This window comes from Apis cerana, linkage group LG5 (genome assembly GCF_029169275.1).
Source record: "Apis cerana isolate GH-2021 linkage group LG5, AcerK_1.0, whole genome shotgun sequence".
Taxonomy (NCBI): Eukaryota; Metazoa; Arthropoda; class Insecta; order Hymenoptera; family Apidae; genus Apis; species Apis cerana.
Window position 1 is genome coordinate 13,047,213 of NC_083856.1, and position 25,288 is coordinate 13,072,500.

Below are 25,288 nucleotides of genomic sequence, written 5' to 3' on the forward strand. Positions count from 1 at the left end.
TTTAATTGATAATGTTTGTATCCAAAAAATTATTAAAAAGAGCTGCTCTTGGAATACTTGGATTGGGCACATTAGCATCTTTAAGAGCAAATGAATATGATTTGGGATCTATAGGTATTGTACGACTAGGACGTGCTGTAGTTACTGTTTTTATAATTGGAAGACATTATAAAAATGAATTATATGGAACTAATTTAAATCCAAATACTCAAGAATATGTTGATTTAAAATCAAAAGTACATAAATATGGAGCACAAAAACTCTTAGAACTTTGTTGTGCTAACAAAGGTGTTTATATAAAAGTAGGTCAACATATTGGTGCACTAGATTATTTACTGCCACAAGAATATGTTAATACAATGAGGGTATTACATAGTTCAGCACCACAATCATCATTTAAAGATATACTTACTGTTATTAAAGAAGATTTCAAGAAAGATCCATATGAAATATTTGAAAGTATCGATCCTGAACCTTTAGGTACTGCCAGTTTAGCACAAGTTCATAAAGCTGTATTAAAAAATGGTGGTATTGTTGCTGTTAAAATTCAACATCGATCAGTTAAAACAAATTCTTATGTAGATATAAAAACTATGTCAACTTTAGTAAAATTGACATCATTAGTTTTTCCTGATTTTAAATTTGACTGGCTTGTTGACGAAACTAAAAAGAATATTCCTCGAGAACTGGATTTTACTCAAGAGGGAAAAAATGCAGAAAAAATTCAAAATATATTTTCCCATTATCATTGGTTAAAAATACCCAAAATCCATTGGGAAATTTCATCACCACGAGTTTTAACAATGGAATTTGTAAAAGGAGGTCAAGTTAATGATTTAAAATATATTCAAAATAGTAATTTAAATCCATATGAAGTTAGCAGTAAATTAGGCCGGCTTTATAGTCACATGATATTTATAGTGGGATTCGTACATTCAGATCCACATCCTGGTAATGTCTTAGTTAGAAAGAAAAATAATGAAGCAGAAATCATACTTTTAGATCATGGATTATATGCAAATCTTTCAAATGAATTTCGATGGGAATATTCTAAACTTTGGTTGGCAATATTTGATGGTAATAAAACTGCAATGCAAACACATTGTGCTAATTTAGGTGTTACAGATTTGTATGGGTTATTAGCTTGTATGGTATCAGGAAGATCTTGGAATACAATTATGGCTGGTGTCCAAAAAACTAAATATGACATACAAGAAAAAGAGGAATTTCAAAGAGAAATACCAAATTTATTACCACAAATTAGTAATGTATTAGACAAAGTAAACAGACAAATGTTATTAATTCTTAAAACAAATGATCTTATGCGTTGCATTGAATATTCGCTCAATACAGGATCAAGAATGTCAGGAATGTTAGAAATGTCAAAATGTTGTATACATTCTGTATATGGAGAAAAACTGAAATCTTGTACAAATGTATGGGAAAAATGGAAAATTTCTCTATCTAAACAATGGGCACTCTTTAAAATATCATTATATTATATATACTTAGGGGCATTAAATTTTAATATACAAAATTCTGTTAACTCATTTTTAAAGAATGAATTTTATACTTTTTAATATTACATGTTTCTAGGAAAAATATAAATTTATTTAAATCAAATATGAAATTGATTAAATAATATAATATCTTAAAATATGCTATAATTTTATTAATTTAAACAATTTAAAAAAATATATAAGTGTTCCTATATAAAATATATGAGTAAAAATTTTTTATTTACTTTTCTATTTCAAATAAATAATTTTTGCCTAACAAACACAATAATATATTTATACTGAATATATATACGTTTTAATACATATATATCAAAGTATATTTCAATAATTATGCTAAATTATTGTGCTATACTTTGATCATTTATGATAATCAAGGTTATACCAGTTCAAGAATAATATTAGATGTTATAAATATGTATATATCTATTTGATACATATATATATATATTTTATATTAATTATCTTTATTTCATTCTTATTATTTATTACTTACCTACAATATATAAAAACTTCAATTTTTTTTATTATATGTACATACTTGTATTCAATAATTAAAGAAAAACTTATATCTGACGCTTTGTTCAATAAAAATATATGACAATAAATATTAAGCATAAATTATGAATTCATTTAATAACATTTATATTTCTTTAATAAGTATTATTTAATTTAAATTAAATAAATAAATATACATTTATATATATTTAATACGTAGGATATAAATATAATCCAACCTTAGGTAATATACTATATACATATATATTTTTTGTATGTGTATGAAAGAGAGAGAGGGAATGAGGGAGAGAGAGGGGAGAGAGTAGTTTGTGGTATATATCATGTATAATATATATATATATATATTATTTTCTCCTATATAACACAAATTTTAGAAAATTACATTTGTATTTATAATATCTATATGTACACACACATACACACACACACGTATATCAGAATATAGGATGAGATATATTGCAAAAATAAGAATACATGCGTCATTCAATAGTCATGATTCAAGAATGCTTTATGACTCACGAAAATATGAAAAAAAATATTTTTATAAATATTTATTATATTGTACCAATTAACAAAAAACTAAATAAAATAATTACCAATAGTATATAAAATTTAAAGAAAAATTAAAAAAAAAAATTATTAATATACTCTTGTTTTTAAAAAATAAAAAGTATTTTATTTTTTTTATTTTAGTAATATTTAATAATAAAATATATAAAAGAATTATTTTTTTTAATCAATAAATTTTTTATAGAATTTTAAAATTATAGATTTCATAAAAACAATTTTTTTAATTCTATATTATAAAATAAGACGCAGAATGGAAAGCATCTTGATACATTTATTGGGCGTAACAGTTATCCTTGACAATGTTGCCATGTTTTAATTTCTAGAAAATTAAATATTTTTGAATTAATATAAAATTATTTTTATCATTAAAATTTTTTAATAATATTATTGAAAAAATAATTATTTATTAAAAATTCATATTTATCTGTGTACTGAATGTGATTTTAGATTTTTAAAATATTTGTACATAATATAATTTATTATTATAATTTACAATAATATTATTTAACAAACTTTCTAAATTTATTAAAAAATTTCTTTATTTATTTTATTTTTTACAAATATTGAATTAAAATAATGAGATCTATTTAATATTGTTAAAATTTATTTAATATGAATTATTTTTATTGCATAATTCTAAATTCATAAATGGTATTTTAAATTTTTGTTCTTTGTAATATAATAATATATTTTTCATATAATATATAAACTTGAAAATTATAGAAAATATATAGATACATATTAAAAAACATTGATCGAAACAATGTGAAAAGATTTGGCAACATTGGAAAAGATCTGCAAAGGAAACGTATATGATGTTATACGAAACGACGTGATTGGTGAGAAACTGACCATACAACGCATTCATACGCCATAAGTTATTTTCTAAAAACAAGAAATTTTGAAATAATATGCAAAATATACATAAAATTTTTTATAAAGAATATCGAATACATATTTATAATTTAAATGGATATAATTATTTTTTAAAATTTTCAAAAGAATAAAGCTAATATAAAATTTTACAAGGAACTATTTTCTATTGATCACGCGTAAGAACACTACATAACGGCAAGCTAGGGAGTATATAAAGCCGCCATCGAACGCGCACGAAGGCATTTCCTGAGTCATTTTCGAACGGAGAAGGCTGTATCTTGCTCGGTGATTTATAGTCTTGTGTGTAGTTGTGCAACTTTCTTCCATTGTTCTACAAGAAACACGAGCCAGATACAGGTTGGTGTACTTCTTACTTATTCAATAATTAGGTGAAAAAGTTTAAAAAAGTTATAAAAGAACGTGAAAATTCTTCAATCAATACTTCGTGCTAACCTATTTCTCAAGAAAGTTAGTTTCAATTGATACGACGCCAACGTTGGAAAGGACATTTGGACTTACACAAATCAACTAAGAAAATACGAAGTCATGGTGGCCACTTCGAGACCTCGAGAAATTGACATCGATAAACCAAGCCATACGGAGCAGTTGGCTAACTGGATTAGTAGAGTTCGCTGTAAAAAACTAATGTGTCGTCGAAATCGCAAACGTGATTTAAGGATCGAAGCAGTACTGACTTGTGCTCTTTTCAAAGCTGAACATGAATTACGCAGCAAGCAATTATCTAGAATTTCAAAATGGCAGCAATTTAAAAAGCAATTTCTGAAGGATGCGGATTATTCAAATTGTGAATTCTACAATAATGGAGATATTAAAAATTCGAAGTCGTGCCAAGAAAATAACCCCTGGCAAGGTCCTTTATGTCCTGAATTAAGTAGTTTAGACAATTTTATGGCTAAATTGGGGGAAATTAAAGTACCACTACAACGATGAAGGAATGAATGAAATCTGAGTGATCAGGTCTGAAAAACCTGCGTCAGCGTCGAATCCAGTTTAAAAAGAAGATTTTTAGCAGTTTTGTCCAACAAAACGTTGACATTTAACAACAACTAAATGGAAACTCGAACCATAATGCAGTACCGTATCGCATCGGTGCTGTGGGAATAGAAGTCACATTACTATCCTGGTGGTATATCTGGATATTTTTTACTTGCAGTCTCACCGTTTGAGATGGCATTGGGACGGGCGGAGGAACTTGCTGTTTGCAGCGATGCTGGGCGTACCGCAGAATTGACGACCCCATGTTCTAGTCTCTACACCTTTCATTGGTTTGGTTTGTAAACTGTATCGGAACCAATGCATTTCTATTTGCAATTTTTTGTAATAATATACCAATCGAGTTCGTCAAACATGTTCAAAGAGCGTTTGATTCGATATTTTTTTTTTTCAGAAGTATGGCGGTTTACATAAAAAATATGTACTTAATATAGCTTAAAGAAAATTTGTGTAGTCAGTTTAACCTATAGATTTAATAGCGTTTTAAATGTTTACTTAATGATCAAAAAATAATTTTATATATAGATTTTGTACTTATTTATAAATGTTAATTAACAGTTTTGTAAATATTGTGATGCAGCAAAACAGCAGCGGAAAAAATAAAAAAGAATAATAAAAATTGAAAATGTTAATAATTTTCCTATGATTTTTAAATTGCCATATTAATGCCAAAAATCCTTTTCAGTCCAGCATACTACATAAAATTCTGTCGAACGCAAGAGTGTCCCGCACGTGTGTCCGGGCTGTTGGTCGTCATCGCGACACTATTTGGCCTGTCTATATATGAGATAAGGAATGGTGAGAGGATTGGTATGGGATGAACAAAGGGGCAAAATCTTTGTTTTTAGAAATTTGCACACCATGATCAAGTCGTACATAAACGTCTCATGTTCGCGCTTCCGTATCTTGAACATCCGAGCATCAACTAATTCAAAAATCAATGTGATGCGTGATATAGGCTTACTGTGACATACTGCAGCAACCTCGAGCAAGTTCTATTTTGGTGAGCTAATCCCTTCTGTTCGTTACCTGTGCAAATATATTTTCTCAGGTCCAGAAAAATTTTTCCAATGTTTATGCAACTGAATTCTATATATGGGTTTCCCTGGCTTATTAATCCTGTTCAAAGTTGATCAAGCTGGACACTAGACATATATATTATCCCATTTGAATTAAAATGTATAAAAGTTTCAAGGTATGGAGTAAATTAAACACATCTTTGTTGAATTTAGATGATCCAGTAAGGCGAGTTACTGCAAGTAGCACAACTAATTTTAATAATAGGCATGCATATAAAATTTAAAAAGCTCAATTTGAATAGGAAGTTGCTATAAATTTTTACTAGTATTATATTAAATATATATTTTGGGAGTCATTACTAGATACTTACTTTTCACAGATTTTGATATTACTTCACTTACTCATTGGGTGGTAGAGCAAGAAGAACTTCATCTATCATTAGATTAACAAATAAAAAAAAAAGATTCCTGATAAGTGATATGCAACAGGGTTATGGAAGTAAAGAGACTGATTTATATTACAGTTCAATTGATATGAGAAACTACATTGGGAATTAATGAATACTCTGAAAAAATTTTTTAATGATAGTAGGAAAGCAGTGATACAAGGATGAACAAGCAGGATATTTCTAAATTAAATTTTTAAGTATAATATGTAGATAATATTTTTATATTTTGATGTTTTTAAAAAACAAAATTATGTTTAATGTTTTTAAATTCCAAGGAAGTACATCATCAATGATTCAGTTCTCGGATGTTGGAAATTGCTTACAATTAATTGTACAATTATAATTAAGCAAGTTAAAGGTTTGATTTGAAGTTTGTTCAAAGGAATTTAATTTCTCCTACACATGGTTGCTAATGCAATGTGAAGTATCATGCTTTTATAATTGTTTTAAATATTTTTTCTTGAAATATTGTGGTTCGGGTGTTTGTTTTGTACTACAGGAATACCCAATTTCGTAGTCATGGTGTACACAACTAAACAACTACAAGCAGTTATTTCTATTCCTGGAACATGTTGGATTCGTATTGCAAAGTGGTATGTTGATTAGAATGATCTAGTTCCGAGTTGTAGGGGAGGGAGGGAGTTATTAATGTTTCAGCTAAGTTTGGATAGCTCCATTTAATCGACGAGGTATATAAAGATATACTTAAAATATATTCTGGTAACTAATTGGATAAATATGAATAACTTTTAATCTTAATAAATATCGTATAATCTATATATTTATTTATAACTGCATTTTTGACAAGAAATATTGATCAAAAGAAAAAAAAAAAGAAATCCGATTTTTAAAATAGAAAAAGGTATGTTTTGGTTGAAGGTAATAATTTAATATGATAAATGATTTGTAATAAACATTAAATAGTTGAGAAAATCGAGAAATAGATAAAATTATTATATTGTAAGCTGCAGGTTTAGTATTATATTTATCTTTCATCGTAATGGATGCTATAATATTTCGATGACATTTTATAATAATGGAAATATATCCTATATATTTTATCTACAATACCAGGAAATAATTCTACAATTTCAACTATTTGAACCATTCACAATTTATAATAGATAAACATGATACAATATTTCATTCGGCTGCTGAAGAAATTCAATTGAGAATGGGAACAGATTTCTACCAAAAGAAGAGTAAAAAACTGATTGTAATACATATTATTGTTTACTATTTTACGTTTAAATATTTTAGATCTACAAAAATTGACATTTAATTTTAATAAATGTATTTTGAAATTACATCTGATCTTGATATTTTTTATAATTTATCAAGATATAGGAAATAGAAAAAGGAGATAAAGGAATATAGGAAAGCTGCCAATGGTTTTATTTTTTCACAAAGAGAAAAAGGCGGATTAGTATATATTTCAATTAATTTAAATATAAAATCTGTTAAAGCATGTTAAGAAGCATGGTAGTGTTACATTCCATAGAAATGCTCAAATTATCGTTATTTAAATGTACCTGTTTTGGCTGTTTAGGATGTTTGTGATTTTTGCTTCAGGAAATTGAAGACAATTTTATTCTTATATGAATTTTATGATAAATTTCCTATTCTATGGAGAAAAATGCCATGAAATACATCTGAACATGTATGTATTGTATAAATATTATTTTTATTATATTTAAAACGATGTCGGATTAACAATATAAATATCAAGTTTATATTTAAGATAACAATTGATAACGTATTTGATAAATTTATAAAGATAAGTTTCCAATTAATTTAAATGTGATAATATATAAATTGGAATAAATTTTTATTGAAATTTTTTATTTAAAATAAAAAGATGAAGGATTAAATTACTAACTTTTTAGTATCTAGATACATTTCAGAAAATTGTGATATAGAAAAAATTTTTTAAATGGAAGAGAGGTAACATCGTTATATTATCTTAGCTGAGACTTGACTAAGACTTGGCTGAATCTAAATCTATTTTAGATAATAAGAAAGTATACAATATGCATCAGATAAGTTAAATGTTTAAAAAACTTATGTATTTTAAAAATGTATTTAAAATATATCATTAAGAGTAACTTCGGTTATATCAAGACTAGTTTATCTAAATTGATAAACATGAGTTTTCATCTGCGATTTTACTTTCTGAAAAAAATATTAAATCGAATATATCTATTCAAGAAAAATTCAAATCAAGATAAATTGTTACAACTTGAACCGTTTCATGGGATAATATTCTGGTTATGTTTAATTAAATGGATCATTGGACAATTTGAATGTTCGACAAGATTTTTAAATTAATAATTAATAATTTCTAAATCTCTCCTAATTAGAAAAGAAACTTGAATGTTCTATTTTTTTTTTATTGAGAAATGATTTTAAATCTAATAAATAATGATCTGAAATAAACTCGAATAAAATCTGTCATACATACAACAGCTGAAGATTTTAAATGTAAAAAAATTTGATGCAAAATTAAAATAGGATTTAATTTTTCATTAAAAAGTAAGAATTATTTAACAAAATACATTTAATTAAGTACATAATATTCAATCAGTAATAAATTTTTTCATTTCAGATTTAATGACAAGTGTATATTTTTAGAATATATTTGAAAATACACTTAAAAAAATATAAAATATAAAATATGAAAAAAAAATTGAAGTAATTTTTATTTATGATAATAAAATAAATAGAATAATAGAAATAGAAATAGTAATCTATAACATCTGGCATAATTCGAATTGTTATATTTAACCATATATTTAACCATGAAATGATTATATTTTTTAAATCATAGTCTAGTTAGTATTAAAATACAAATTTCAATTTGGATATAATTAAAAGACTACTATCAAACATACTAAAAACATCATAGAAGAAAAACAAAGTTGATTATAATATATTGTGAAAGTAATATATAAGAATAATAGTTTAAAATCTGAAAATTGATAAGAATTTTCATGATGAATTCTTATGCATAAAAATATTAACACAAAATTTAATGGAATTTAGAAAAAAAAATTTCTAAAATTTAAAAATTCTACTAATTTGAAATATAAAGAAAAATTTTAAAATAGAAATGAAATCTGAAAAAACTATATCTAAAATTAATTATATCTAAAAATAATTTTAGATATACGAATTTTATGAAAATCAAAAAAGATTTTATATAGAATCAAAAAGGATTTACATAGATATTCAAAAAATTTAAATTGTATTTACTACATTTTATTTCGTAAAATTTAGAAGAAAATCAACGTGGGATTTTATGGTACATCTACTACATTGTTAAAAATTCTTTTGAAGGAAATGTAGATCTAATTGGTTGATTATGATAACTATACATTCACAAAAATAAGTATGAAATGAATACAAAAGTAACACACATCTATAAATAAGATAATATATATTGATGAATAAAAGATAGGAGTATTTAGTTTTGTCTGTGAGCAAAAGACAAAACAACTTTTTGTAACTGCAACAAATAGATGAAAATTTTAATAATAGAGGATGTTTAAAAAAACCAATTAAATAAATTTAAAATTATTAATGGAGAATTTCGAGGGAATTTAAATAGATTTTATAAAATCAATGAGAATATCAATGCAAAATTAAATGAAATTCAAAAAAGATTATCAATTAGATTTTTGTAGAATTTAAAAAAAACTATTAACATGGAATCTTTATAGGATTCAGAGAAGACTCGACTCTTTCTAGGATTCAAAAGAGATTATCAACGTGGGATTCAAAAAAAACTGTCAACACAGGATTTCGAAGGATTCAAAGAAGACCATCAATGTGGAACTTCATGGGATTCAGAAGAGGCTATAGATTCAGAATTTCATGAGATTCAGAAAAAATTATCGACGCGGGACTTCGTGGGATTTGAAGAAGACTATCAACGCCGGACTTTGTGGGATTCGAAGAATATCAACGCGGGACTTCGTGGGATTCGAAGAAGACTATCAACGCGGGACTTCGTGGGATTCGAAGAAGACTATCAACGTAGGACTTCGTGGGATTCGAAGAAGACTATCAACGTAGGACTTCGTGGGATTCGAAGAAGACTGTCAACGCGGGACTTCGTGGGATTCGAAGAAGATTATCAACGCGGGATTTAGTGGGATTCAAAGAAGACAACGCGGGACTTCGTGGGATTCAAAGAAGACTATCAACGTGGGACTTCGTGGGATTCAAAGAAGACTATCAACGCGGAACTTCGTGGGATTCAAAGAAGATTATCAACACCGGACCGTGGGATTCAAAGAAGACTATCACGCGCAGGGGCTTCGTGGGATTCAAAGAAGACTATCAATGTAGGATTTTGTGGAATACAAAGAAAATTATCAACGCCGGATTTCGTGGGATTCAAAGAAGATTATTAACGCGATTTAATAAAATTTCATGATAGATTATTAATAATTTTATAGGATTGAAGGAAAGCTACTAATGCGACTTCGTATTCAAAAAAATCATCGATGAACTTCGTATAATCTAAAAAAAAAAACAATCATTGCCGGGATTCAAAAGGAATATTAAAAATAGACTTAATAAAATTCAAATATTGGCAAGATAAATTTTTGAAAATATAAAAAATCATTGAAATTAGAAATTGAAATTAGAAACAAATCTCAAATTGTGATATTTTAAACTTATTATCTAATAAAGTTAATAGAAGTGTGTTACTTAATGAATTTTCTAAAGGAAAAATCTGCTTATTTCTGATTTATGCATTCACATATTTATGATATTGCTATATTAACAGATTTATACGCTATGATATTTCAACGAAATTGGGAAACTATGTGAATGAAATGAAAATAAAAATTATAATAAATAGAATTCTTTTTCTTAATCGATTATTAATCGTTCGAATATAGTTATGCATCTTCTAATTTTTATTAACAAGATCTTAGTATTTGTTTTATACTTGTGAAGTATATGAAAATTTTATTTTTTCCAATTTTTACTTTATCAGTATATCATGAATAAAATATGATTAATAACGCATAAATATTTGTTTTTATTTTAAAAAATGTTATTGATAAATTTCTATTTTTTAATAAATCAATATTGTCTATGTATCATGCGAGTCTTTATACAAGTAAAATAATAAAATAAACATAAATTTTTTATAGTCTTTAATATCGTAATAATTTATTTCCCATAGCTTAATTCAGAAAAGATTGCTTAGCAATCGTAAATCCATATTTTTTAACTATCAGTAGAATATAAGATGTTAAATATATAAATATATACATATTGTAAATTGAAAACTATAACTTGAATTGTTATGAAATTTAAAAATAAAGCTTTATTATTATTAATTTTTATTTCATTATTATTATGATTATTATTAAAAAATATTAAAGAAATTTTTTATTAAATTTCATATGTGAAATAAAAATTAAATAAATTACTGATATTAATTTATAGAAAATTATATTTCGGTAATAAATTAAAATAACAATTCAAATATTGATAATATTCAATTAAAATAAATTTTTTAATGGACTATATATTCTGAATTATTTATCGTATAAAAAATTAGAATTTGTGATTTTCATATGATTTAAAGTAAATATATGACAAGATTTATATTTAATTTAATTAAAGTTTGATGAAATTCCTAGATTTTAAGAATAATTTTTTTAATATAATTCCACATTATAATTATAATTGTCAATCAGTTATAAACAGAAAAATAAAAATCAGTTAAATATAAAATAATAAATTAACAAATTTGCTTTAACAAATTAATGATCAGATAAAATTTTAAACTTTGAAACTTATACAGCACTAAATATATCGCACTAATTAATGTTATTTCTAGAGTATTAAAAATATCTCTTTAAAAAAAAGATGGAATAAAATTTGAGAATTATATTAAAAGCACTGATTACCTAATTTTTATTTTATTTTATTTTCATCATATTTTATCATTATTTGTTTTTTTGTTTATATTTGTTTTTGATATATGATAGAGAAAAAATACAATATGCATATATATTATATATTTATATACATATATTTTATTTTTAAATTACAATGTATTTTAATCTTTAAAATAAAAAATATAAATATATTTTCATTTTTATTTTTTAATATATGTTCAAAACTTTACAAAACATAATATATCTTATTATATTATGCAAGTATTTTGATATGAGACTTAATAATAGGATTTATATTTTATAATAGAATATATGTTCTAATTCTTGTTAGTAATTTTATATTGAAATCTATAATTATATAATTATAAATGTTATATAAATAATTAAATAATTATAATTCCAATTGTTACTAACATTGCAATTATTTTCAGTCGAATTGATAATTTTGAAAAAAAAATTAAATGATAAGAAAGTTCTAATATTTTTCATGTAAAAAATGATGAAAAAATGCACTAAATATTAGTTTATGCTTCATCTATGGTTTAATCTTAAATTAAAATAATATTTTAAATTTTTATTAACAATTAAAAAAAATGTTAGAATGAATGTTTACCTCGAAATTTTATTTTTATTGACTATTATTATATTTTTTATATACATATTAATAATATAATTGGATAAATATTAAAGTTTTAATCTTTTTACATCTTCTGGACGAAAATCTATTCTCATAGACGCAATACGTCGAACTTCAGCAGGTGTTAATCTCCATGCTATTGCATCTGCACCACAATAATCTGCTAGTTCTTCCACTTTTTCAACACTTAATATAGTAGCTATTTGAGTTAATCGTGCAAACTTGTCACGTACAGACCAAGAAGTAACAGCAGCTAAGTAACTTGCCAATGATCTTATTTCTTTATCAAGTATGAGACCTCCTGCCTAATAATTTAATTGATTATTAAAAAAAATAAAATAAAGAATATCATAAAATATACATACTCTGTTAAATGTAGATTTCAATACAACTTTTTCTAAACGAGCTGTGACTTCAGCAGTAAGAAGACCAATTAAGGCATCATAATTAGATGTTGTTAAACTACCTTTAAAACTTTGAAGTAAACCTTCTAAATTCATAATTAAAGTTTGTACAAAAGGTTCTTCTGTTTCATATCTTAATAAGTCATCCTATGAAATTTTATATATTTAATTTTATTTTTCTATATATTGTTACAATTATATATTAATATAATTTTTACCTCGTTTATATGATGATCTACAGATAAAAATGCATCGACCCAAGGTGTAACTCTTGGTTTGACAGCGCTTATTCGCAATTGTTCTAAGCCATAATCAGTAACAGCTCGCAAAATCGACATAACACTTTTTAAGCCAGATAAGCAGCTATCGATTTTACCTCTATCTTTATTTTGCATATTAGGAAATGTTGCATCTATTTCTGGACTAAGACTTTTACATAGCGTTTCGACATACTCAATACTTACATCAGTATTATTTAGATAAGCCTATATTATATAAGAAATACTTAAATGAATTAATATATAACAAATATTAAATAGTTTCAATATTATAATCAATTTTATAATTAATATTATAATTAATTTTTCAATATTATAATTATAATCAATTTTACCAAAAATGTTAAACGTGCAAGTTCTGTATCTGAAGTCTGTAAACGACCATGTTGTATACTTGTTGGAAGAAGAGCATTATAAGCTTGTGTTAAATCTAAATATCCTGCTGGATAACCTTGTCGTAATCGATTTCGTAATCTATTCGCAAATTCCCCTTCTAATATACCACAAGCCATATTAACAACAGCACAAACACCATCTATACTCCAACTTGACATAGAACGCCTATATGTGAAAATTTTAAAAATATCACAATATATATATTTATAATGTATAGTACAATATAAATTTTTAAATTTTCTCAGTACCTTATACATTTTTGCACTATAAAGAATACATCATCAACCATACTAGATGTTTGTTGATCTTGATCTAAAGTATCCATTCCTAATGCTTTATTTACACTTTCTTCAAGAAAATATCTTTCTAAAGCAAGATAAGCACTTAGAAGTTCTTGCATGCCATGTGCTAAATCAGAATTATTGATAATATTTTCGAATTCACTTATTAAATCTTTGTATTGGATGTCATTTGTTGCGCTAATTTCGATGTCATTCTATAATAAAAATATGATAATGCTATATAATTTTTATATTATAAAAAATATTTAACTTACTTTAACTCTTCTTTTTAAAAATCTAATGTATAATTCTGCACGTGAATGCATTATAGTAATTTCTCCCAATAATAAGTCAAAATCTTTAGGATTTGCTTTTTCAGAATTTGGTTTTCGAACATGCTCATTTACAATCTGTACTTTTTTAGATATATATCGATGTTTCATAAATTCTGCAATAATCTTTTTAACTTGTCTAAATTTGATATAAATAACATAAAAAATAATGCATGTTATTTTTAAAAATATACATAGTTTTTTATATATATTAGTAGAAATAATATACCTATCACATTCTTTTTGTAAAATAGAAATAGTCATTAATAGTCTTCCAGGACCATAATATGTTTCAATTATTGGTTGGTGTATCTCCACAATACGAGCAATTCCTTCAAATAGTAATGTTATAGTATCAGAAAAGATAACTGATGCTCTTTTATCGTTACTTTTTATTTCCAAAGCTGCTTTTAAATTTTTTTGAGCTGTTTCTTGCAACTATTTGAACAAATTATAACGAATGATTTAATATATAATAATGAAACGAATTATAATAAAGTAAAAAGTATAAAAAAATATATATACATAAAATTATATAAAACTTATAATGTTTGAAAAACTATATAATTTATATATAATTTATTACCTTTGTGCATAAGTAACTACAAAATTTTTTAAGTCCTTCAGTATGCATTCCTAATAAAGGAAATATTTTAAAAAATCTTTCAACAGATGCAAGATCTTCTGATTTTACTGCTTCATCGAATTTATGAGTAACTACAGTTCTAAGTTGTAATGCAGCTTGTTGTAATGTAATTAAAGAAGAACTGATATTAGTGTGATCCATTAAAATATCTTCAGCTGTTCTTTCTAATAATTGTTGATCCATTGATAAATAACGATGAACATGTGCTGCACCTTGTTCATAGTCTTCATTACGTAATGCCATAGCTACTCCTTCACTACATAATTGTAAATCAAGAATGTCATTAACACGTCTTTGACATTCATATACTCTACTCTATAATATAATTATATATTATAAATAATAAAAAAATTATTCTTAATCATATAATTAATATTATAATTTAACTTACCCTTGCTAAATCTAATTGTCTTACTTTAGCACTTACATTTTCTGCTAATTCATTAGTACGTGTAATCATATTACAAAATTTTTCTCCTTCTGTACGTATTATAACTACATTAGGTAATACCTTACTTATATTTTGTAATTTCGCTTCTACATGACATTGTCTTGAAAGTATATTTTCCAAATTTTTTTCTATTTTAACCTGCAATTAAATAATTATTTTTTTCAATAAGTGTAAACTAATTTTTAAAAATGTAAAATAAAAATATCAAATTTAAAAAAAACCTCATCTTCTGATAATTTATTAAGTATTTGAGTTAGATTTTCTTCATTTATAGATAAATCCATGATACACATTATTATATTGATAATGATAATAGTAAATTATAAAAATATTGATTATAATATAATAAATTTATTAAGTACTCTCAAAGTACCATATTTATATTTACAATTTATATTTAAAAACAATTCCAAAATTAATTTCATTAAAAAATGAAATTTATATTAAAAAGAAAAAAATAATTTAATTATATGTATATAACTAAAAATTTTTTAATTTGTTACATTGTTTAACATATTTAAAACTCAATAAAATGATTAGAAAATTCAATAATGAAGTATCTTTTACTTTATTTTTTTAAATTTACTTTTATTCCATTAGATTAATAATTTTAATCACTAAATTAACAAATGAATAATACAAAAGTTATATATTTTCATTAAAATTTTATTATATTATATTTTTTGAATTATTTATTTATAAATATTTATTTTATTGTTTTCAAAGGGATAAAATAAACATAAAAAAAATATATTAAAATTGCATATTAATAACTAAATCAAACTATTATTTTTTTTTATAGAAAAAAATGTTCTGGAAAACTTGTTACACTGATCAATTTTATTTATAAATTTTTATAATATAAAATATAAATAGACAAATAAAAATTGAGATCAGTTACAGATATTCATGAATATCAGTATAAATGAAAATTCACCAATGACAACGCCTTTAAGGTGTCCTACACATGTATCGAAACGTCCCACGCATCGCGCGTGGTTTCTGTAGGAAGTTGAGTTCTTTCCGCGCATCTTACGCGTTTTCCTGAAGGAAAATGGCTACCAGCTGTCATTTAATCGAAAAGTGTAACTTGTAAAGTTAGTATAGGATTGTGTGAAAAATTATTTAACGTGTATAAGATTGCTTGGCGTGATGCAATTACATAACGTTGAAATCGTTTAGTTGATCGACGCCACTTTTCATCTCCATGCAGAACCCGTGAAACTTCTACAGTGCCATGAAATTTTATTCCAATTTACTGTTTACAGTTTTTATTTTTTGCGAAACATATCAGAAGTAACAAGTCAGCGCTATTTCTCCATTTTATAAATAATTTAATCATTTCAGTAATCATTTTACAATTATTACTGAAAATTTAACCGCGCTACATATAAAAGACTACAAATTTTTTGATCTTACATTATTATTTTTGGAGCACATTAATTAAGAATACGGTAAACTATTGTTTATGAATCTTAGATATAAATTTGAGATATATATATATATGTATATGTATATATATATGTATATATATATGTATATGTATATATATATACAATATATATTGTACATATATATATATATATATAAAACATGACATATATTTTCTGATTATTTTTTTTTATTTTTTTTGTAATTATATATTTTTTTATTTGTAATTATATATTTTTAACATTCTCAATATGTTCTTTAACATTTAAGCAAAACTTTTATATTATTTCAGGAAATCAGCATGGGTTCGAGTCAACAGTTTTCTCTTAGGTGGAATAATTATTTAAAACATATTACTTGTGCTTTTGATACGTTAAGAACAGAAGAAGATCTTGTTGATGTAACTTTAAGCTGTGAGGGAAAAAGAATAAGAGCACACAAAATGCTTTTATCCGCATGTAGTACATATTTCAGAGATTTATTTAAGGTAAACTGAAATTAAAAAATTATATAATTGATATTATCGTATGCCAAAAATGAATATTACTTATTTTAATATAGGAAAATCCATGTCAGCATCCTGTTATAATATTTCGTAATGTAAAATTTGATGATTTGGCTGCATTAGTTGATTTTATGTATCAAGGTGAAGTAAATGTGGTTCAAGAACAATTAGCTAGTTTTTTAACAACTGCTGAACTACTTGCTGTTCAGGGTCTTACAGATGGTACAGGAAAAGATAATGATAGTTTAGTAGAGGTATGTTTCACACTGTTATTAAATATAACATATTTTTGTTTATATTAAAATGATATATTTCATAATTGCTTTAAATGCTAAAAATATATGATTTATGATTTATGTTTTAGGATGACATAGAAATTCCTAATGAACCTGAAATTCAACTTCAAAATGCTTCTAGTAAAACTGCAACAGATAAGAGAAATAAATCACCTTCATCTCCAATGCCTTATCACGCTGTCGATTTACAACCTGATGCTCCGCCGACTAAAAGACGAAAATGTAGAGAAAATGCAAATACAAATGCTGATAAGACTATAAGTAATGCTTTATCTGCTAAAGATTCTGAAAATAAGACTTCAGAAAATCAATCAACAACTGGTTCAGATCCTGTTGAAATAATTCCTCTAATGCCAAATTTAAAATTGGAAATGCCTGAATATCTAGTACAAGATGGAAGTAGCTGTAGTTACGAAGAACAGAGTTTAGGAGACAGTTCGCTAAATAAAATTGGTATAGAAGATACATCATCTAATACTCCTGATCATGATCAGAAACCTGATATCACTCAAACATTTTACTCAAGTAACCAATCTACTTCAGATAGCTTGGATCTTAAACATCAAACAGCTGATGTTGGTAAGACTTTTATTATTTTTATCTTTTTTTAATACATATAGAAAGATATTTTGCATAATTTTGTTTGTTAATTAGGACACTTGCTTTCAAAACCTAGTACTTCTGGAGAAAGATTAACGCAAGAAGCAGTACAGGGTAAGTGATTTCGTTTAATTTATTATTTATCTTACTTCACTATGACATGTGATTTGATGCCATATCTTTTAATATTTGAAAAAAATTTTAACAATTTATAGAATTATGATAAAAAAAATATCAATAAAATGCAAATAACATAATATCTGTATTTTACTGTATATAATAATTTTAAATGAATATGATAATATTTGATGCTTTAAGAACACAAAATTTTATTTTTTAATTAAAGAAATGGCATTGCAAACTAATTTTAAATTTTGTATCCATATATTATTAATATTAATATTTTATAATGTTTAATTATTTTAATATTATTTATAAATATGAAAAAAAATCACTTCTTTTTTATCATAAAATTATTCTTATCTTATAAAATTTTATGAATCATTTATATATTGAAACAGATTATTTGAATATGGATACAAAAATAATTTTTAGTCATATCTTTAAATATAACTTTCATTTACTTTGATTTATTATCGGAATTCGATAATAAATATATGCAGACTCGGAGGAAAATTAATTTTATTATAATTAATTTAAAAGATAATTGCGTGAACTTTTTATAATATAAATCATATAAAAATTTATTATAGTGTACAATTTTATATTATTGTTACACATAAAAAATTTGTTATCAATTCATAATGAAAAAACATAGAAAGAAAAGAGTTCAATTACTACTTATAATAGTTTCAATTAGATTGGGTAACAAGAAAATAAGAAACTTAATAAAAATTTTCATTTACAAACTTTCATTTGATAATCATTTATTTTTATACAAATATCAGGATCGGGTAATCAAACGATCATATAATAAAACATCTCGATACAAATGTCTTAAAATTATTTAAAAAAGAAATTAATTTTTTTGTTGTGAAAAAGTGTTACTTTATTTCTATTAATCATTTAACCATACTATAGTATACAATATGCATGGTTTTTGGATGTAAATGTATAGGCACTCGGGTGTAGGTTGAACTGTAGATATTAGTAAGCATTGCCAAGTGCTGTATGTGTGCCGACAATCATCAACATTCCCTTAATAACTCGTATAAAGCCACCACTACGTTCCTTCCGAGCACTAACTGTAAGCATATTTCTATGTATACACTAAAATATCTTTCAACGCTGGTATAAGGTAACTTTGAATCCGCAAAATTTTACAGGACACGCACGCACGTGTGTGATGCAAAATATCTCACATGTCGATATCACTTGCATGCAAATTTAATCTTAAATTAGTTCATTTTCTTATCAATCACGAATATGTAATTAATGTAATTATGATAGCGATGAAAGTTGAAAAAAAAAATATTTGACAATTCTTATATTTATTTATTGTGCAATTTTATATACTAAGTTTAACGTATAACGTATAACGATATTATTAGTACATATTTGTTATCGAATCAATATTTATATCATCTTTTTTAATCTTTAATTTTCGTTATGATTTGTAAAATTTTATCGTTTGATATTTAAGATTAATTTGCAAGCTTGTATTCATTTTTTATATAAGAAAATTTCGTAGCCTTGCAAAACGACTAATTTAAAGTAGCAATGGTGGTGGTGCTGACGATAATGGCATGTTAACGATTCTTTTCTGTATTCGAATACATCTTATTACTTATTCCTTCTTTTTATATATATATATATTATTATTTTCGTAAATTGGAAAAAATCAATATGGGTGCGTGGATATCCGATATATTCAAGTCGAATCAATAAACTCTTCGAACATGTTTATTTCTTATTCAGTGAATTTTAATTACCTGTGTAGGAATGTCAAAATTAATTGTTCGTCCGTTCGTAGCATTATTTTTCGAAGCATTATAAAATTCGAATTATTCCTTAAATTATTTTTAACGCGACCCGATCCGAAATACGTTTAGCTTGTTTAAAAAGAAATTTCGACAGGTAGGTAATGCTGAACATCTTTATATTTATCGTTCGATTGTTCAAGCAGGAGCATGAATTATTCGAATAAGCGCGAAGTTAATAAGTTAAAAGATAATTACATTTTTGCGTGCGTATAGAATAGTATGAAAACAGAGTTTCTGGAAGAATTTATCTCATGAAATGTTTCGTTCGAAAATAATAGAGAATCGAATAATCGTGTACAATTCATGTGTAATTTTTCAAGCGTATAAATAATGATTATTGTAAATAACGATTTAAACGATACAAGAATCGATGTTTGTTGTATTATTGTTATATTAACGCGCGAAATTGATGCGATCGAATTGATGCCCTATATTATTTATTAAAACTATTGTGTGTGTGTGTGTGCGCGTGGATTACTTTCCTTTACTCGCACAATAAGCGCTTAACATCTTATGACTCAACGCGAATCGATATAAATTGTATAATCGTATACCGACGCATCGTCCTCTGTCAACAAATTGACGTGCCGAATCGAAGAATTGCATTATTTATCAAGACAACAACGAATCTTCCGTCGATCGATTTTCTTCAAACTTGTAACCGCTATCGATACACGAATATATTTGTCGGAATATTTCTGTACATGAAAACAAGCAAGCAACGTTTCATGATATTTTTCCATCTTTTAAGCACACATTGTTATTTCGCGTTTTTACGCGAAGATCGTTGAAGCGCAGAAAGTAAACGTGCACATGCCCGAACAGAAAGTAGAAAGAATACGAAAAACGAGAAAAAAGAATATTTCCAATCAGCCGAAGCACGTATCCAAGTAAAAATATATAAAAAAAAAAAAAAAAAAGTCTAGAGAGAGAAAAAGAAAGATATAACGTAAAGAAAGACGTGAAAAGAAAGAAGCTGATTTTTTCGATGATCGAAAAGAAAGGAAAAAAAATGATTCATCGAGGATTTAATTTTTGAATGTAAAGGAGAAGCAATCGCGATGAAAAAAAGAGAGAAAAGAAAAAAAATATATATATATAGAAGCAAAGTGCGTTGCAACTTGAAAGGAACGGAGGGGAACTAGGGAGAGAGGGGAGAAAGAGAGAGGTAGGGGGTGGAAGGAGAGAGATTCGATCGACGGTCCGAGAAGAGAAAGGAGGAAGGAAAGAAGGGTGATGGAGAGAAAGAGAGAGAGAAAGATTCGGCTAGCACCTGGCAATGCTACATTTCCATCTAAATACACGCATACACGTACGAAAATATACTCGTGGGTATTGGTATCGCTGATACTCTAGACTGGCTTTTCACGGCTACGGGATTGGTTGGTGCTGGGATTGGTCGTTAAAGAAATTTTGTTTACTAATGGTTGGCTGCATGTGCACATATACTTAAGAATTGACTAACCGAAGTGTTTGGCCAATGTGTTTTCTTCAGGAGGGATTACGTACGTATCTGGTCAGCCGCATAGCCTCAGCAAAGCAAACGGCCACGGAAAAGTATGTGTACACTGCAAGCAGCGCGGAATGGTCACATCACGTGGAAAGCTCAGGCAGACGCGCTTCAAATGTTGGCCCTGCAATGCCTGTTTGTGCCGCTGGCCATGTTTCGTCGATTTTCACAAAATGCGCGCCATCCCGCACATCCCGCCCCCATAGCACCAACTCGCCCCCTCCGATTGCCCACAGTTAATATCGTTACTCGACTAATTGTACCCTCCGCTTTTTCATTTTTTTTTTTTTTTTTTTTTTTTATACATCTGCGACCAAGGAAAAACGACGAGTGAATCGATAACGGAAAGACGATAGGAGGACGAGAACGAAAGAAGAGAAAGAGAAAAAGAGGGAGAAAATAAGCATCTTTTTTTTTTGTTTCTTTTTTTCCCCCCTCACTCTTTTATACCGAAAATATTATATATAATTTCGGTCAAGTTGTGTACGCTTGTGTATATTTATTATTTAGGAAACGTATAATTTTTTTTTCTCTCTCTTTTTTTTTATTTTTATTTAAAACTCTTTTTTCCTTCTGTTTCTGATGCGCTCGTGAATATAATTTTGTTATCCCGCTTTCGTACTCTTCACGTTTTTCTTTAACGGTCTTAATCTCTTATGTACCTTGTGATCGTTGAGTTTATCGCGCAAGATTATTGGGTGCGATGTGCGTTTTGCGTGTTCTTTCGATGCGAATGCGTGATCGGTTTGCACATTACCTTTTCGTCGAAACAACTAGGGTAGATGTAGTAGGGTTATATATAACGCGTAATGCGTTTAGGTGATAATTTTTTTTTTTTTTTCAATCTTCTCAATCGTTTTAACGCAAAGTATGCGCACGTTCGAGAATGTGAAAATATTTTATTTTCTGGTCTTTCTGCTGGACATAGAGGCTGTTTCGTGAAGAAAGCAACAGTGAACACTCGTTTAAAACTCGTATCGTACTTCGAACGTGATCTTGCTTTATCGCAAGTATCATCCATTTATTGACTATATATTTTTTATATTGTAACGTTAGTTGACAATTTAACGTTTATTTATAATTCGTATAAGTCGTATAAATTGTCAGTCAGCCAATCGATTATTATTATAAAAACGGATTTTCGACCGTTTGTATTTTATATATTTGATACGACTTTACAATGCACGACGATTTATTATCGATTTATTATCGATTTATTATGTGTCGTTATTTAATTTAATTTTCATTCTATACTATAAGACTGCGACGAGTAAACTCGTTATCAATTCATACGATAATGCTCTACTAGGCTTTTTGTCGACAGTACTTATAATTATAATATACATAAGATATACAAATTATTATTTGACACGTTTGTCCGAGTAGCGGACAGATCTAATTCGTCCATTTTTTTTTCTTTTTTTTCTTTTTTTTTCTTTTTTTTTTAAATATATACTGAGTATGTTTATTCGACGATACTTTTCATCTGTTTATTGCGCAATTATAAAATCTCGATGTTGCAAATCGTATTACGCTATTATATTATTTTAATCATCGACGCATTAACATTCGTTTCAAGTGAGTGAACTTTTAACGAGTGGCTCAAAATAATCATTCTGTCGATTCAGAGACTACGAGAAAAAATATTTTATATAAGAAAATTTGTTACGTTATCATTATCGTTGTCATTCTCGTTACGTTCCGAAGATCTCGTAATATTAAGTATGATAATAATGCTAAATCGTGTTGAATGAATGCTTTTTGTATTTGTATGTATTTCATGGACTTAATCATAAGTAACGGAATAACGGTACAGCGTGCTTTCTGGTACAAGTACTTATATTATAGACTGAAATTCATCGTTGCACACATTTTTCGCAATATCATCAAAACCTTTGATTGATAAATTAAGTCACGATTTTAATAGCGGTAATAGATTTTTTATTGAAATCAACTTTATCCTTTATCGTGATCAAATTTTATACTCGAATTTTTATACTCGAAATTAAAATTAAAATACGATTGATATTTATCTTTGAAATATAATTTCGTGATAACAATACGCGAGATAATTGGTCAGTATAGAGAGCGTGAAACGCGAAAAAAGAAAATATTGTAAAAAAAAAAAAAGAATTCGGTTCCACGAGAAAGAAATCGTGGAGCAACACGTGCGAAACTTATAATAAAAAAGAATCGATGTGATATTGTAATCGGAGAGACAGTTTAAAACCTTCCTTGAAAACCCACGTGGACGCGACTGTTCACGTCCTTCTGAAGGATAACGTATGAGTAGAGAATGGGGAGACAAAGATGGTGGGAGGGAAAGAAACATGTTTCGATACGTGTGTACAATTACGTAGGTATCGTGTGTGATTGGTTGTTTCGGTGTATCTCGTATCAGCCTGGGGCCTTAGCGGGCTTGAATCTTTTTTTTTCGGTGGTGTCGTATGCTCTCTGTCTTTCTACATATATATATATATATATATTTATATACACACACATTTATATATATATGATTTAATTATTAGATTTAACCCAATTAGCTTGAGCTTTGAACGCACATCGTGTCAACTGGCGTGCCTGTTCGGAATTATTCGAGAGAGAGAGAATGGGAAGAAATTTGATTAATTTCTAACGCGTTCGCGGTAAAAAAAAAAAAAAAAGGAGAGAGAAGAAAACTGTATTATCGATCGATTGCGCGTAAGAAACAGAAGAAATGAAAGGTATCGGCTTCGATATCTAAGTTTGCATACGCGACAGTGTGTTGTTCTGGTAAATAATATAGAGGTGACCTTGTGTGTTTGTGTTTATTTGTAGAACGAGCAGGAGATACCGGAGGGGGCGGGGGTGGTAGCACCGGTCCTGCAACCGCGGACCTCGTCTCGGACGATGACTACGGTCAGTCCACGGATACAGAATTATTGTTTCGCTGTAGAATTTGTTGGAAAGGTTTCAAGCATCCGATGTCGTTGACACTGCACAAGGACTTGCATACGGGGCAAACCAGGTGCCCAATTTGTCAGCGCATATTCAGTCGAAGTTACGACATGAAGGCTCATTTGCTGCGCATCCACAAGTGCACGTTCAGTGTCGACGCTAAATTGAACTTTCGAAAGTGATCGCCTCACGAGCATATCGATACGTATTGTCGCGATACTGTTGATCGATTTATCGCCGATCAAGCGAAGAAGAACCACCTTCTCATTTTTTTTATTCGCTCTAATTTTTTTTATTGCTATTATTACATGTTACATGTATATATTATATCGCTTTTTTTTTCATCGCTCAACGGTATCCTATCCAATCGATTTTAAAGCTGTTCTCCGGAATCTTTGTTTCGTTTTTTTTTTCTTTTCTTTTTTTTTATACGTACTGTTTCTACATATTTATCGTTTGCATTTCATTTTTTTTATATACATATATATACATATACGTAGTTAAGCCTGTGAATAGACACGAGAGATTTTTCGCAAAAATCGATCGGTTTAGCATGATCCTTATACGCGTTAAACAGACTGATATTAGAAGACTCGAACAAAGTGCCATCAACGACAGATGACGCGAGAAAAGTTCCTCAAAGAGAAAAACGTTATTTTAGAAAATAAGCGACCGATATTTTTTACTCGTGTCCGAGTAAATATAAAATATAAAATAAGATTCGATCTTACTTAATAGTTTCTTTCCTATTTT

The 25,288-nt window shown here is 26.9% G+C and overlaps 4 protein-coding genes across 13 annotated transcripts in view; 3 read left to right on the forward strand and 1 right to left on the reverse strand.

Annotated features, from left to right (window-relative positions):
- Positions 1 to 11: 11 nt before the first annotated feature.
- Positions 12 to 5,115, forward strand: LOC107998931 (aarF domain-containing kinase 1). Its single transcript, XM_062075472.1, has 2 exons — positions 12 to 3,839; positions 4,657 to 5,115. The coding sequence occupies exon 1, from the start codon at positions 12 to 14 to the stop codon at positions 1,578 to 1,580; it is 1,569 nt and encodes a 522-aa protein (XP_061931456.1). The 3' UTR covers positions 1,581 to 3,839; positions 4,657 to 5,115.
- On the forward strand, positions 3,839 to 4,727 carry LOC107998437 (uncharacterized). Its single transcript, XM_017057714.2, has one exon. The coding sequence runs from the start codon at positions 4,029 to 4,031 to the stop codon at positions 4,431 to 4,433; it is 405 nt and encodes a 134-aa protein (XP_016913203.1). The 5' UTR covers positions 3,839 to 4,028; the 3' UTR covers positions 4,434 to 4,727.
- Positions 5,116 to 12,490: 7,375 nt separating the features above from the next.
- LOC107998376 (conserved oligomeric Golgi complex subunit 4) lies at positions 12,491 to 16,387 on the reverse strand. Of its 4 annotated transcripts, none has more exons than XM_017057634.3 (10): positions 16,251 to 16,387; positions 15,254 to 15,451; positions 14,803 to 15,177; positions 14,446 to 14,654; positions 14,160 to 14,355; positions 13,852 to 14,099; positions 13,543 to 13,768; positions 13,148 to 13,414; positions 12,891 to 13,076; positions 12,491 to 12,830 (listed from the first exon to the last, which is right to left on the reverse strand). In XM_017057634.3, exons 2-10 carry the CDS (start codon positions 15,320 to 15,322, stop codon positions 12,573 to 12,575), a joined length of 2,034 nt encoding a protein of 677 aa, XP_016913123.1. In that variant the 5' UTR covers positions 15,323 to 15,451; positions 16,251 to 16,387; the 3' UTR covers positions 12,491 to 12,572. The 4 variants fall into 4 exon arrangements, with proteins under 4 accessions (XP_016913123.1, XP_061931453.1, XP_016913115.1 ...); XM_062075469.1 differs by having other exon boundaries at positions 15,290 to 15,451; positions 15,535 to 16,252; XM_017057626.3 differs by having other exon boundaries at positions 15,535 to 16,252.
- Positions 16,388 to 16,625: 238 nt separating this feature from the next.
- Positions 16,626 to 25,288, forward strand: part of LOC107998389 (broad-complex core protein isoforms 1/2/3/4/5) — a 22,481-nt gene continuing 13,818 nt past the window's right edge. For 5 of the 7 annotated variants that reach the window (XM_062075476.1, XM_062075477.1, XM_062075475.1 and 2 more), the window contains exons 1-5: positions 16,626 to 16,767; positions 17,037 to 17,231; positions 17,306 to 17,503; positions 17,614 to 18,124; positions 18,200 to 18,259. In XM_062075476.1, the coding sequence (XP_061931460.1) occupies positions 17,046 to 17,231; positions 17,306 to 17,503; positions 17,614 to 18,124; positions 18,200 to 18,259 (955 nt within the window). In that variant the 5' untranslated portion in view covers positions 16,626 to 16,767; positions 17,037 to 17,045. Of the gene's footprint in view, positions 16,768 to 17,036; positions 17,232 to 17,305; positions 17,504 to 17,613; positions 18,125 to 18,199; positions 18,260 to 21,583; positions 23,809 to 24,415 lie in introns of those variants that run through there. The other 2 variants (XM_062075474.1, XM_062075478.1) reach the window with 2 other exon arrangements.